Below are 14,917 nucleotides of genomic sequence, written 5' to 3'. Positions count from 1 at the left end.
AGGATACACCCTGGACGGAGTGCCAACCCATCATAGGGCACACACACACTCTCATTCACTCACGCAATCACACACTACGGACAATTTTCCAGAGATGCCAATCAACCTACCACGCATGTCTTTGGACCGGGGGAGGAAACCGGAGTACCCGGAGGAAACCCCCGAGGCACGGGGAGAACATCCAAACTCCACACACACAAGGCGGAGGCGGGAATCAAACTCCCAACCCTGGAGGTGTGAGGCGAACGTGCTAACCACTAAGCCACCGTGCCCCAGTAATAAATTAATGAATGGATAAATAAATAATTAAATAATTAGAGAGAGAGAGGAAAATATGTGGAGATTTATGACGTAAACTGGTACAAGGAACACAGGTTCCAGCATGGTGGAGTCGGGGTTGGAGGAGGGAGTTTAGATCGCGGCAGCAGCGAAGCTCTAGAGCGGCTCTATGAATTGGAATTTAAATTGTCGGGTAATATCGATGTCGTAACCGGATTGGTGTGGACAGCCGATTAACAGCTGATGCACGCTTGACGACATGGCCTGCCAGAACTAACGCGATGCTTGATTTAAATTCATTAATTTTAGTGAAGTTTAGTTAAGTTCCATTTAAGTGTAAATTAGCATTGAGTGTACATTAGCGAGTAAGTGAACGAAAGCGAAAGTGTACATATAAGACAAAATTCCTCCTCCTCCGCCTGTTTAATCCTCCGTCAACCTCCGTGCGCATCTTCTGTAAAGTAAAACCAGTTTATTTTTTTAACATTCTCTTTTATTACTGCATGTTTTTATACAATATTTGTCATTTATATATACAGGTACTGTACATTTTTCATATTCAAAACAAACAAAACAACTGGAGTGGAATTTTGTGAGCTGGAACGGATTAATGGGATTTCAATTAATTTAAACGGGGAAAATTGTTTTGAGATACGAGCAATTTGAGATACGAGCAAGGTCACGGAACGAATTAAACTCGTATCTCGAGGCATCACTATATAAATGTAAATAAAGGCAATCAGAACTCTCTTGAACTTCTGATAAATAAAACTTATCGCATAAATCTTCTTAATAAGTTGAAATCTTCTTCCAGCTGTCTAGGTACAGCGTCTGATCCTCTGCAATCTTGCAGTAGCATTTATTGCAATTGGAATTGCAATTGTATTAAATTCATATTGAATTGTTTCATTTCTGTGACTGTTTTCTACTTAGAAGATTTTTAGCAAACATCAGTTGCTTTTGTTCCTCTTTCCTATCCCATTTAGCTTCTCTATGCCTCTTCCTTTTTACCTTTAACATTTGTTCTTGTTCACTTTGCTTTTGGGCAGGAATGTCTCCTAAAGTGTATTTGGGTTGAGTTTTAGCTTTGGGTCGAGGGGAATTCATGAATCCTACAACTCAATTCTTACCTATTCCTACAACAGGAGACAGAACAGTTCTTTGGGGAGCATCTATGTTTCTAACTGCCTTCTGGGACATTCAATATGTGCCTTTATTATGTGTGATTTAAGTGCCAGTGGTCTATATTATTTAGTTTGCTGTGATGCCCCATGGAAGGCATCAGCAGATTTATACAAAAGTTCCCCATGCCCAACATGGAACTGGTACTGGAACCAAACAGGATGCTTTTCAAAGCAGAGGCTCTCTCTAGGCTCCACTCCACTATACCTCAGGTTTGGAAAACATTTTAATGTAAACTGTATCCTTCCTATATATTCATTATGTTACATTAACGTACACATGAACTGAAAGCTTTCTTGACAGTTTCTGTATTATTCACCATTATGTTTTGCATGGGGAACTTTTGTATAAATCTGCTGATGCCTTTTAACAATTTTCTTTGTTTCCTTTAAATGTTCTTAGTTAAATCTCTACAACACTTTTCATATTGTCATCTGCAATATATTTTTCTCCATTGGGAATAAGCTGGTGCGTTTTCAAATAAGTTGAAATTGTAAAGCTCTTCCCACATAGTGAGCATTCATATAGCTTCATCCTGTGTGAATAAGCAGGTGCCTTTTCAAAGAACTAGACTGTGTAAAACTCTTTCCACAGTGTGAGCAGCTATAGGGCTTCTCTCCAGTGTGAATGAGCAGGTGTTTTTCCAAATGATCTGATCTTGTAAAACTCTTTCCACAGTGTGAGCAGTAAAACGGTTTCACTCCAGTGTGAATGCGCTGATGGTTTTTCAAAGAACTTTCCTGTGTAAAACTCTTTCCGCAGTGTGAGCAGCTATAGGGCTTCTCTCCAGTGTGAATGAGCAGGTGTTTTTCCAAATGATCTGATCTTGTAAAACTCTTTCCACAGTGTGAGCAGCTATAGGGCTTCTCTCCAGTGTGAATGCGAAGGTGTTTTTCCAAATGATCTGATCTTGTAAAACTCTTTCCACAGTGTGAGCAGCTATAGGGCTTCTCTCCAGTGTGAATGCGAAGGTGTTTATTCAAAGAACTTGAATGTGTAAAACTTTTTCCGCAGTGTGAGCAGTAAAACGGTTTCACTCCAGTGTGAATGCGAAGGTGTTTATTCAAAGAATTTGACTGTGTAAAACTCTTTCCGCAGTGTGAGCAGCTATAGGGCTTCAATCCAGTGTGAACGCGATGGTGCTGATTCAAAGAATCTGACTGTGTGAAACCCTTTAAGCAGTGTGAGCAGCTATAGGGCTTCTCACCAGTGTGAATGCGCTGGTGGTTTTTCAAAGAACTTGACTGTGTAAAACTTGTTCCACAGTGTGAGCAGCTATAGGGCTTCTCTCCAGTGTGAATGCGCTGGTGGTTTTTCAAAGAACTAGACTGTGTAAAACTTTTTCCGCAGTGTGAGCAGCTATAGGGCTTCTCTCCAGTGTGAATGCGCTGGTGGTTTTTCAAAGAACTTGAATTTGTAAAACTTTTTCCGCAGTGTGAACAGCTATAGGGCTTCTCTCCAGTGTGAATGCGAAGGTGTTTATTCAAAGAATTTGACTGTGTAAAACTCTTTCCACAGTGTGAGCAGCTATAGGGCTTCTCTCCAGTGTGAATGCGAAGGTGTTTATACAAAGAACTTGAATGTGTAAAACCTTTTCCGCAGTGTGAGCAGCTATAGGGCTTCTCTCCAGTGTGAATGTGCTGGTGGTCTTTCAAAAACCTTGATCCTGTAAAACTTTTTCCGCAGTGTGAGCAGCTATAGGGCTTCTCTCCAGTGTGAATGCGCTGGTGGTTTTTCAAAGAACTTGACTGTGTAAAACTCTTTCCGCAGTGTGAGCAGCTATAGGGCTTCTCTCCAGTGTGAATGTGCTGGTGGTTTTTCAAAGAACTTGAATTTGTAAAACTTTTTCCGCAGTGTGAACAGCTATAGGGCTTCAATCCAGTGTGAATGCGAAGGTGTTTATTCAAAGAATTTGACTGTGTAAAACTCTTTCCGCAGTGTGAACAGCTATAGGGCTTCAATCCAGTGTGAATGCGAAGGTGTTTATACAAAGAACTTGACAGTGTAAAACTTTTTCCGCAGTGTGAGCAGCTATAGGGCTTCTCTCCAGTGTGAATGCGCTGGTGGTCTTTCAAAAACCTTGATCCTGTAAAACTTTTCCCACACTCTAAGCACTGATATGGCTTTTCTCCTGTGTGAATGCGCTGATGTGTCTTTAAGTGACCTAGTTGTCTAAAACTCCATCCACATTGTGAACAGCAATATGGTTTCTCTCCTGTGTGAACACGCATGTGTATTTTAAGTATAGTCGGAGTTAAAAAACTCTTTCCACACTCTGAGCAGTAGTGAATTCTGTTCTTGTCCATTCTGCACAAATCCCTCTGTGGTGATTAATTGTGTGAAGACAGCCAGACGATTACGTTTCATTCTGTAGCAGAACAGTAGACAAAACATCTTAGATTATTAGGTGCTAAATAAGTATCCTGTGCTTTATTCATCATTCACAGAAACTGAAAAGTGGCAAGTAAATAAACAAGGACAAAACTGCTATCTGCATTCAGGTAAACATATAAAGCTCCCTCAAAAATAGAGCTGCCAACAAGAGTTTCAAGGTTATGTCTATTTATTTGCATGTTTCATGGTTTCTGGCCATCTAACAGGCCAATTTAATTTAACTTTGTTTCTTTAGCAACACTAATGACAAAACCATCCAGTAACTGAATAACTGACTATCTACCTTTAGCATAAAGTCTATTGTAGTAAATACAATATTCTAAAGTAATTTCATACTTGACATTTTTTTAAAGAATAAAAAAAAACATTTCCTATTTATTTCTTTTTAAAGAGTTATTTAATTTCTATTAATGTAAATTAAGAAAAAAAATGTTTAAATGTTTAGACTATTCTAAGTTTAACTCATCTATATATTTATCTATTTATTTATTCATTTATTTATTGGAATCAGGCAAAAATAGTTTTTAATTGTAGAGACACAATTTAGTGCTCAAGAAATTATAATCAATTTTGAATATTGCATTCATTTAAATCTCCTTAAATACACATAAGGACAAAGACACAGTCCAACAACAGGCCATTTCACAGCCATTAGCCAACTATTACCACATTATCTTCTGAGTCTGGGGTTTGGCAGGTACACGTCTAGAACCATCTGGTCAATTAAAGATATGCAAAGTGACTGGATAGATTGTTTTCTTATCAGGGTCTGAAACATAAATCCCTAAGGAATATAAAAACAACTTTTCCTTAAAGTTATGTCTACCTTAACAGTTATTTAAGTTATATTATTGTAAATAAATAAAAAGTTTAAATGACCATTAAAAAAATAAATCTTACCAATGATCTTTTTTTAAATCAAGGTAATTTCACCTCAGTCTTGTGTGTGAATACCTCAACTATGCTGACTGTACGAAGACTTTGACAAACTGAACAATGGGGTAACACACACCCTTCTTGTTGGTGATGAACACTCAAAGGTCCTCAAAAGTTCCTGCGAAATGATTGAACACTGAAAGCATAGAAATAAATTTCCTATGAAACAAAATTGTTTTGCTGAAAGTCTGTGCAGTTCACTTTCTTTAGACAAAATCCAAACCCTTTAGCCCTCTAAGTACAAAAAAACTCAATCAAAAGTGGATATCAGCTCATGACACTGAATGTGAAGCCTTTAACTGGCCATTCAATATGTCTAGAAACGCATTATAATGGGTTATATTACTTACTTTGTACTTACTGGTTATTATTGTGTTGCATGGTTTCTGTTCATTTTGTGGCTCAACAAGTCAAATCTAACTTTGTTCGTTTAGCAGTACTATGTAAGATATAATTACTTTTTCTAACACAAGAACCATCCAATATTTGAATATACACAAATCAACCTAATTTCAGGAATGACCCAGGGACCTTGGATACAACCTCCAGCACCTTAGATGTGGTAGGTAAGATAACCATCTACCTTCAGCATCAAGACTATTCGCTTAAATATAATATTCAAAAGTAATATCATACTTGACATTTCCTAAATAATATAAAAAAAAAACAACAATTTCTTAGTTCTTCTTAAACAGTTATTTAAATTACATTATTGTAAATAAAGAAAAATGTTTTAATTTTGATTGCATATTTAGATTTTGGTTATATATATATATATGAGGAGCTCTTTTCCAAAATTAAATCCATCTTTTCCGCTATAAATCCATTTTAATAGTTTTTATGAAAATGACTTTTTTTTACCTAGACCCACACATTTTGTTTATATACAATTTATCCTGTTAAAATGGTCTGTTGGCTCAGTCTGAACATGTTAAACAGTGATTGTTAAATGAAACAACAATTTTGTTGAATATAAATTCAAGTTTCTTTTTCTTTTTTAAAAAGAGACATAAACCAACAAGAGAACATGCAACATATGACATCAGGGAAATAAATAACTTTATTAAGAATAGAAATAATCTCCTACACTCATTTTGAAGACTGCGCACAAACAAACATCTCTCGCCTCAGACTGCCACCATGCTGGATTGCGTCGAACGCTCACTGAATTCTGATTGGTCGAGAGAGGACATATAGCGTTTTGGCAAAAAAAACAGGTTTGGCGCTTATCGCGGTTTGGAAAGGAACTGCATCTTGCAGTACATTTTAATCAAGGAAATATAGCGTTTTGGCATGAAACATTGATGGAGCAGTATATAGGTTCACAACACAGCAAAATGACATGACAAACTCGTTTTTATTATTTTGGCGTTTATCGCGTTTTGGAAAAGAGCTCTTCATATATATGTATATATTTATATATTATGGAATCAGGCAAATATAGTTTTTAAAATAATTTATTTACTTAAAGAAGGAAAACTTACCAAGTAAAAGCGATATAATTTCACAGCAGTAATTTCTTCACAGCAGTCTTCTCAGTGAGAACCTCAACTAAAATGTCAGGGAATTTGGAAGAGCACCGCCCTAAAGCCACTTTCTGAAGCATTATCAGACAGTATAAACACTTTTAAGAACTCAGGTGCAGAAGTAAAACTTGCTTCACCTTCAAATTCTCAAATGCTCAGAGGAAACCTAGCTAAAGATTTTCAAGAACACACAGAAACCCATGCTCAGGTCACCGCATCTTAATGGTACAATATTGACTCTAATATACGTTTCCAAAGCACATATTCTGTCTTAAACAGTGAGTAATAAACAATACAGTATTGTCAAAATTGTCATTGTTATGCAACGTTAAAAACTTCTATCTCCCAACATAGTCTATCAGTCCAACTTCCATTTCCAACCCAGTAAAATACTGTAGCTTCTTATGTCTAAATTCACTAATGCTATTTGAGATCATGTCCAAAACTCTAAATTCCCACACTACAAGCAGTGAAATTACATCTCTCCAGAGTAGTATTTCGAGCAAAACTCTTCCCACACAGTACGCAATAATGCGGCTTCTCTCCTATGTGGACGGCCCAAAGTTTTATGAGATTACCTTGCAGTGCAAAACTTTTTCCCACACTGTGAGCAGCAATATGGCTTCTCTACTGTGCCAATGCCCTTTTTTTCCTGAAGCTCCACACACTTGTAAAGCTCCTCTCACATTCTGAGCAGCAATACGGCTTCTCTCCTGTGTGAACGTGCTGGTGGGTTTTAAAAGCACTTTTATACATGGAACTCATCCCACACACTGTGCACTGACATGTTTTTTCTCCTGTGTGAATATGGTAGTGTATTTTGAGAGAAACTTTCCCCACACAGTGAGCAGTAGTGAATTTCCTCCTTACACTTTTTGGAATGAATCTGTCTTTGATGGTGTTTAGCTTCATTAGAACCAGACGATGAAATCATTCTGTAGCAGAACATTCTGCAGCAGAACATTATACAAAACCAACAATCTTAATTTTGAAGCCACACAGCAATGGATTACAAACTTTAGATATTTTAGGCAACAACGTGTCTCAGAAGCAGCTGTTTTTATTTGACCTTTTCATATGTTTTGAATATTGTATTCATATGTATTGAATAATCTACAAGCAGGTCCTTCCTGCTTCGCTACTGTTCGGACGCTCTTACTTGCGCTCTGTGCGTTGCGCTTTTGCTTTTTCGCTTTTATCTTTTGATTTAACTACCAGCAGTTCAGCACAGTGCTCAAACTAAACAATTGGGCACTCACACTAAAACTACAAATTCCTGGAACTATATTGATATTTGGAATATTCAACAACTTGGGGAATTTGTCATAGCGGTCTACCAGTCTGCTATTGCCAGCAGTTTACAATCCTAAATCAGGACAACAACGCTGCCCACACTCGAACAGAAGAGAAAATGCCTTCTTTTGGATCTCAATCCACCTGCTGCTCAAACTGCCACAGACTTCTACAAAAGATTGCAGTTCTCGAAACAAAGTTACTTGTGGTGCTGCCGACCCTGCCAGAACATACAGCAGAGCTTCATCGTGGTCCCTCTCAACATAAAGCTGGTGAGTCCTGTGAACCTAATGCTTTTAAACAGGTCATAGTGAGCTCAGAGAAACCTAAAGTAATTGAGGACATAAACCGATGGCATAATCAGGGTGCGAGACCCAAAGGTGTTCAAGACATTAGACGGTCACAAGTGTCACAAATTGCTGCATTAACATCATCTACTGGTATTCTACCACCCCCTGTGCGGATTGAAAATAGATTTGAAGCACTAGTGAGTTTGGGCGAAGAATCCCCAAATGTAAATGGACACAGATCACATCAGCCAGTAGCTAACAGAGCTAACAGACGCTCAATATCATACAGGCGCTCCACTCAGACAGCAGCCGAGCCAAGCACGCTGATAGTGGGTGACTCCATTATCAGAAACATTGGAAGCAAGGCTACCCGTACATACAAGGAACTTTGCAACATTCTGATGAAACATAAGTCTGTCAGTCGGATTGTCATACATGTGGGAAAGAATGATATCTGGAAAGAACAGTCTGAGCTCCTTAATCATTCCAATCACTCATCAGTGGACCTCTCCCAGCCCAACAAATATGTTTTCTCGGCTACTAAGTTTAAATTCATGGCTGCAAAAAACCTGCACCAAGAGATTACTGAATTACATTGACAATTTTAATATCTTCTGGAATCAAAAGCAACTTTTTAACACATGGTATCATGGATGGTATCCACCCAAACAAACTAGGTGCTAGGTTGCTTAAAGACAATATCTTTTTCTCCCTTCATCATTCATCAGCTGAGAGTGCCAGTCCACTCCTGGACGGCCTAAATGACCACAGGATTTCGCACCAACACCTGGATGGACATTCAATTGACAAGGATAAAACTCCGCAGCCACAACAACTACTGTTCGCAGACACTGCTCAGGCTGAGCCGTGCCCACAGACCTCACTACAGCTGGATGGTGAATCAACACCCAAGGACGTTTCTGTGGATAACAACCAGGAAAAACAAGATAACACTCCCCAGCCTCCAGGAACACCAGAATCACAGCTGATGTCGTCACACTCTCTCTCCTTCTCTCCAACATCACCACTTCTGTGCTTTTCAGAGAAAATGGAGAAACTGGTATCTGCTGGAACTTCTATTGCAAACTTCTATATCAACCAAGAAACGGCGGGCTCCACAACCACCAAAGCCTCCGGGCCCAGCCTGCCCTCCCCCTCCATCTGAGAGAGCACTCCGACCTCTGCCTCAATGTCAGGGATCACACCAGCCCTCATCTGCAAACAGCACTGGTAACTGATATGTGTTGGGTCCCCGCTATGACAGCAGTAACAATCAGAAATGTTTTCAGAACACGCGGGAGCCCAATGTCTCTTTAGCTTTCCCTATCTCTGTCCTGATATGTGATAGAAAGACGAAGGCCCTCTCAGCCGCAGGACAATTCTATCTAATCTACTGCCTATTAGACGTCATTCTGAGATGGATACAGGGCCAAAACCAGTTACTGTTAAATTAGCACTTCTGAACATCCATTCATTAAAGAACAAATAATTTTTAGTTAATGATCTTATCACCACTAACAACCTGGACTTCATGTTTCTAAATGAAACCTGGTTAGATGACAGCTGCAACGCTACAGTCCTCAATGAATCAGCCCCACCCAGCTTTACTTTTATAAGTGTCTGTAGAGCTGTTAGAGGTGGAGGAATAGCTGCTTTATTCAAAGATGCGTTTCAATGCAAGCAAGTGTTCCTTGGTGATTACCAGTCTTTTGAATATTTGTGTATTGCTCTAAAAGGTACACCACGCATTCTGTTTACAATTATTTATAGGCCTCCCAAATACACCCCAACTTTTGTTGATGAATTCACAGAACTTTTATGAACAATCTCCTCTGAATTTGATTATTTTGTTATTGCTGGAGATTTCAACACTCATATAGACAATGCAGAAAACAATACTGCAATTGAACTGTTAAATGTTTTAAAGACTTTTGATCTGACCCAGCACGTGTTAGGTCCTACACACAATAAGGGACACACTCTTGATCTGCTCATAAGCAAGGGTCTAAACATTTCATCCACTGTTATCAAGGATGAAGCGCTATCTGACCATTTCTGTGTTTACTTTGATTTATTGATCTGTCCTGCCACTGATGCTAGATCTGTCTATGTCAAAAAAAGGTTCATAAATGAAAACACCAGTGAGGTATTTATGAATGCTATATCAATGTTGCCAAACTTATCGGCAGACTCTGTTGATGTTCTCCTTGAAAATTTTAACTTAAAAGTTAAAGATTCTATTGATGGTATAGCTCCAGTAAAGGTCAGGATGATCACTGGCAGACATAAAGCACCTTGGAGAAACACAACAGCTGTACAGAGCATGAAAAGAACATGCAGAAAAGCTGAACGTATGTGGTGGAAAACAAAACTTGAAGTACATTATAGCATCTATAAGGACAGTCTTCGTGCTTTAAATGTAGAACTAGGCACAGCTAGACAGATCTTCTTCTCAAACATTATAAACAACAACATAAACAACACTCTTTTTGCTACTGTAGCGAGACTAACAAATCCCCCAAATCAAGTTCCTAGTGAAATGCTCTCTGACAACAAATGCAATGAGTTTGCAACCTTTTTCTCTGAGAAAATCAGTAATATCAGAATGGCAATAAATACGGCCTCATATGGTAATGTGGTCAGTCAGACCTCATTACAACTACCTCAGAAATTTGTCATTTTCTCAGAATTTGACATAATTGATATAAAAACCTTGGAAGAAACAGTACAACATCTTAAAGCATCAACTTGCAGCCTTGACACCCTCCCCACATCCTTTCTCAAAAAGGTACTTAACTGTTTAGAAACTGACCTCTTAAAAATAGTAAATACCTCTCTGCTCACAGGCACTTTTCCAGAGTCCCTAAAAACGGCAGTTGTTAAGCCTCTCCTAAAAAAGAGTAACCTAGACAAAACCATACTTAGCAACTACAGACCAATCTCAAATCTTCCTTTTATAGGCAAGATCATTGAAAAGGTTGTTTTCAATCAGCTGAACAAATTCTTAAACTCAAATGGCTATCTGGACAATTTTCAATCTGGTTTCCGCCAGCATCACAGCACAGAGACAGTGCTCATAAAGATAATAAATGATATTCGCTTAAACTCTGATTCAGGTAAAATATCAGTGCTGGTGCTACTAGATCTTAGTGCTGCCTTTGACACGGTAGACCACACCATACTCTTCCACAGACTGGAAAACTGGGTAGGGCTTTCTGGGATGGTCCTCAAATGGTTTAAATCATACCTAAAAGGGAGAGGTTACTATGTGAACATAGGTAACCATAAATATGAGTGGACATCCATGACATGTGGAGTCCCACAGGGCTCAATTCTTGCACCGCTTGTCTTTAATTTGTATATGCTCCCAATTGGTCAAATTATGAAAAAGAACCAAATTGCTTACCACAGCTATGCAGATGACACCCAGATATACTTAGCCCTGTCCCCTAATGACTACAGCCCCATTGACTCTCTATGTAAGTGCATTGATGAAATTAACAGTTGGATGCATCAAAACTTCCTCCAGTTAAACAAAGACAAAACCGAAGTCATTGTATTCGGAAATAAAGATGAAACTCTCAAGGTTAACACACACCTTGACTCTAGGGGTCTAAAGACACAAAATAAAGTCAGATATCTTGGTGTAATTTTAGAGTCTGACCTTAATTTCAGTGGCCATGTGAAAGCGATAAGCAAATCAGCTTACTACCATCTCAGAAATATAGCCAGAATTAGATGTTTTGTCTCAAGACAGGACTTAGAGAAACTTGATTACACTGGATTATTGCAATGGACTCCTTACTGGGATCCCCAAAAAGACCATTAGAACGCTGCTGCCAGAATTCTGACCAGAACCAAAAAATCTGAGCACATCACTCCAGTCCTCAGGTCCTTACACTGGCTTCCAGTTACATTTAGAATAGATTTTAAAGTATTGTTACTCGTTTATAAATCACTTCATGGCTTAGGACCGAAATGCATTACAGATATTCTAACTGAATATAAACCAAGCAGACTACTCAGATCATTAGGATCAGGTCAGTTAGAGATACCAAGGGTTCACTCAAAACAAGGTGCGTCAGCATTTAGTTATTATGCCACCTATAGCTGGAATCAGCTTCCAGAAGAGATCAGATGTGCTTCAACAGTAGACACTTTTAAATCAAGATTAAAAACACATCTGTTTAACTCTGCATTTACTAAATGAGCCCTGTGCTGCTTCACACTGACTGCACTTTTTATCCAAATCTCTTTTACTCCTGTTTTATTCTTAACATATTTTAAAATGTTTTTATTGAAATCACATTTATTTTCTTTAATTGTTCTTTGTTTTTATTATGATTTTATCGTGTGTCTCTTATTTTTACATATATATATATATATATATATATTGTTTTTTTTTCTCTTATGAACTGTTTTCTAATTTCTATGTAAAGCACTTTGAATGACCTCTGTGTATGAAATGTGCTATACAAATAAACTTGCCTTGCTTTGCCTTGCCTACAACAGTACTAGTCTAATAATAAACAAAAGACAACCAACTAAGCAAATAAATAGTCAGTGTGTTTCCTGCTTCAAACATTAAGGATTCAGAATAATTGCTGGTTGATATTTTGTAAAGTTCTTTTTCAGAAGATCATTTAACATTTAATGTGTCTTATTTATCAGTCATAAATAAATGGTCTAAATATAATGAAAATGATATAGCTACATACAGCAATAAAAGAGCCAAGCACCTCAGAGCTACCAGGTAAGTAAATGGACACATTGTTATTGAAACCTGTTATTCAGTATAGAACCCAAAAGTGGCCAACTTTCACTAAACTTGGTGTGTGAAACACAGGCCTAATGGTAAGCACATGCACTAACATTTATGAATTGCATACGCACACAAACGCATTGCAGAGATATGGTCACTTTTCCTTTACGACACGATCAAGAGTGAATTTGTGGGCACACTGTGGTCATATCTGTCAACCTGGAACTATTCTTTAACAGGTCCCAAAGACATGGTCCATTGAGGTAAAACACAAAAGCTCATTGTGCCATAACTCTAGGGGGAGATGGTTAAATTTGATTTTGACAAAAGTGAAGATGAATGAAAGATGTCATAAGTGCAATTACAATAGGTGCCTCAATCACAAAACTGGTTATCACAATCACATTTCTGCCCATTTATAGTCTTGACAGCTGTAATTTAAATTCATTTGCGTTAGACACTATCCAGTGGAACGTTAATTTCCTAACCCTATTAACCCTAATTTTTAAAAAGATGTTAAAATGATCTTATATTGTATGATGTTGTGGATTTTTATTATCATAATACTTTTATTATTATAATTATCAATAAGCATTTTTATAATGCTTAAACAGTTTCACTAGGAATGTCATATCCTCTTTGTATTCTGTGCCATGAAGATTTTGGACCTCCACTGAGATGATCCGCACTCTGTGAGGATCCTGAGGCATCTAGAGATTTACCAGCTCCAGCTGGACTCTGCTATATTAAGAGGAGCTGCCAACTCCATGTGGTCTTTGAGGACAACAACCTCCTCATCAATACAACCTTTATCATGTACATTTATAATCACACGTCCAGTGTCACCCATATGAGGTTGAGGTTCACTTTGAGTCTGGTTCCTCTCAAGGTTTCTTCCTTTACCATTGAAAGGAGTTTTTACTCCCCACAGTTACCTGAGTCACCCCAGACTTGCTCATTGTGGATAAATGCAAACACATTTAAAGATATATAATATTAATTTTTATTTTATATTAATCTTTATATTATTCTTTATAATAACCTTTTGTTCTAGGTTTATGTTCTGTAAAGCTGCTTTGAGACAATGTCAATTGTAAAAGGCGCTATACAAATAAATTAATTTGAATTTTAAATACATTTATATTAATTTGTTTTATTAACATTATATATATATATATATATATATATATATATATATATATATATATATATATATATATATATATAAAACAATATTTTTACTACCCAGTATACCTATATCACATAAATCTTTGAATGTTTACACCGATTTCAGTATAACTTTTTTCAGAGTAACTTTTTTTCAGTATATACTGAATGTTTATACCTTTTTTCAGTGTAACTTTTTTCAGTATATACTGAATGTTTATACTTTTCTCAGTATACACACTCAGGCACCTTTTGAGCAACTTGTGTCATTTGCAGAGTGACAATATATGTATTATTTATTATAAATAGAAAAGATGTATTTATTAATTAAAGAAAGAAAGCCTTACCAAGCGCAAAAGAGCAGATATTTCTTTTTCTTCCCCTCTCACTAAAGCTCTTCCCAGCAATAGACCCTCGTGTTTCTATTCGACGCACAGAATCCGTCCAGTTTCCGTTACACTCCATTAATACAAAGCTTTTAATTTACACACGTTTTCATTTTAGGGATCCTGTTTGTTGATCAAAAAATATCGTACAACTAAAACCGGAACACGTTATAAAAGACTTTTTGGAGTTTGCACGTGCACTGGTTTGACGAAACTTCCGGTCTTTACTGGTTGTCATGCCAACATTCAAACAACCTCAGCAGATATTTACGGAAGCTCATTTTACCGTTTTTATAATTTAACACGTTAATTTGTTAATTAGTATCAGTTTAATCTATAATCTCTCGGTTATAATCTGAGTCTCTAAATTCAATTCAATTCGAATTCATTTCTGTAGCGTTTTTTTTTTTTTTTACAATTGACATTGTCTCAAAGCAGCTTTACAGAACATAAACAAAGAACAAAAGGTTATTATAAAGTTTAATATAAGACAGAAATTCAAGATTAATATTAGATATTTTTAAATACTAAATATAAAGGTTTATATACTCTCCAGTCAGGTCTGAACCTCATTAAAAACAGGGGGCAGGTTGTAACAACTATAAAAAGAAAATATTCTATTCTGTGCAGTTAGCCAAGTAAATTTACTTGACTGCTAAATAATTAACAGCCCAATAAAATGTGATTGGTGTGTAACCTTGG

At 37.2% G+C, this 14,917-nt stretch overlaps 1 protein-coding gene across 1 annotated transcript; it reads right to left on the bottom strand.

Annotated features, from left to right (window-relative positions):
- Positions 1–1,669: 1,669 nt before the first annotated feature.
- Positions 1,670–14,386, bottom strand: LOC132847662 (gastrula zinc finger protein XlCGF26.1-like). Its single transcript, XM_060873159.1, has 2 exons — positions 14,177–14,386; positions 1,670–3,829 (listed from the first exon to the last, which is right to left on the bottom strand). The coding sequence occupies exon 2, from the start codon at positions 3,765–3,767 to the stop codon at positions 1,992–1,994; it is 1,776 nt and encodes a 591-aa protein (XP_060729142.1). The 5' UTR covers positions 3,768–3,829; positions 14,177–14,386; the 3' UTR covers positions 1,670–1,991.
- Between the last annotated feature and the right edge of the window lie 531 nt (positions 14,387–14,917).

The sequence above is a fragment of the Tachysurus vachellii genome, chromosome 6 (genome assembly GCF_030014155.1).
Source record: "Tachysurus vachellii isolate PV-2020 chromosome 6, HZAU_Pvac_v1, whole genome shotgun sequence".
In the NCBI taxonomy this organism is placed as follows: Eukaryota; Metazoa; Chordata; class Actinopteri; order Siluriformes; family Bagridae; genus Tachysurus; species Tachysurus vachellii.
Note: the sequence above shows the minus strand (reverse complement) of the source record. Positions and strands in the feature narration are given on the sequence as shown.

What these genes read in the sequence shown, in the direction of transcription:
- LOC132847662 (XM_060873159.1), bottom strand. Translation starts at nt 3,767, where the DNA reads ATGGACAAGAACAGAATTCACTACTGCTCAGAGTGTGGAAAGAGTTTT.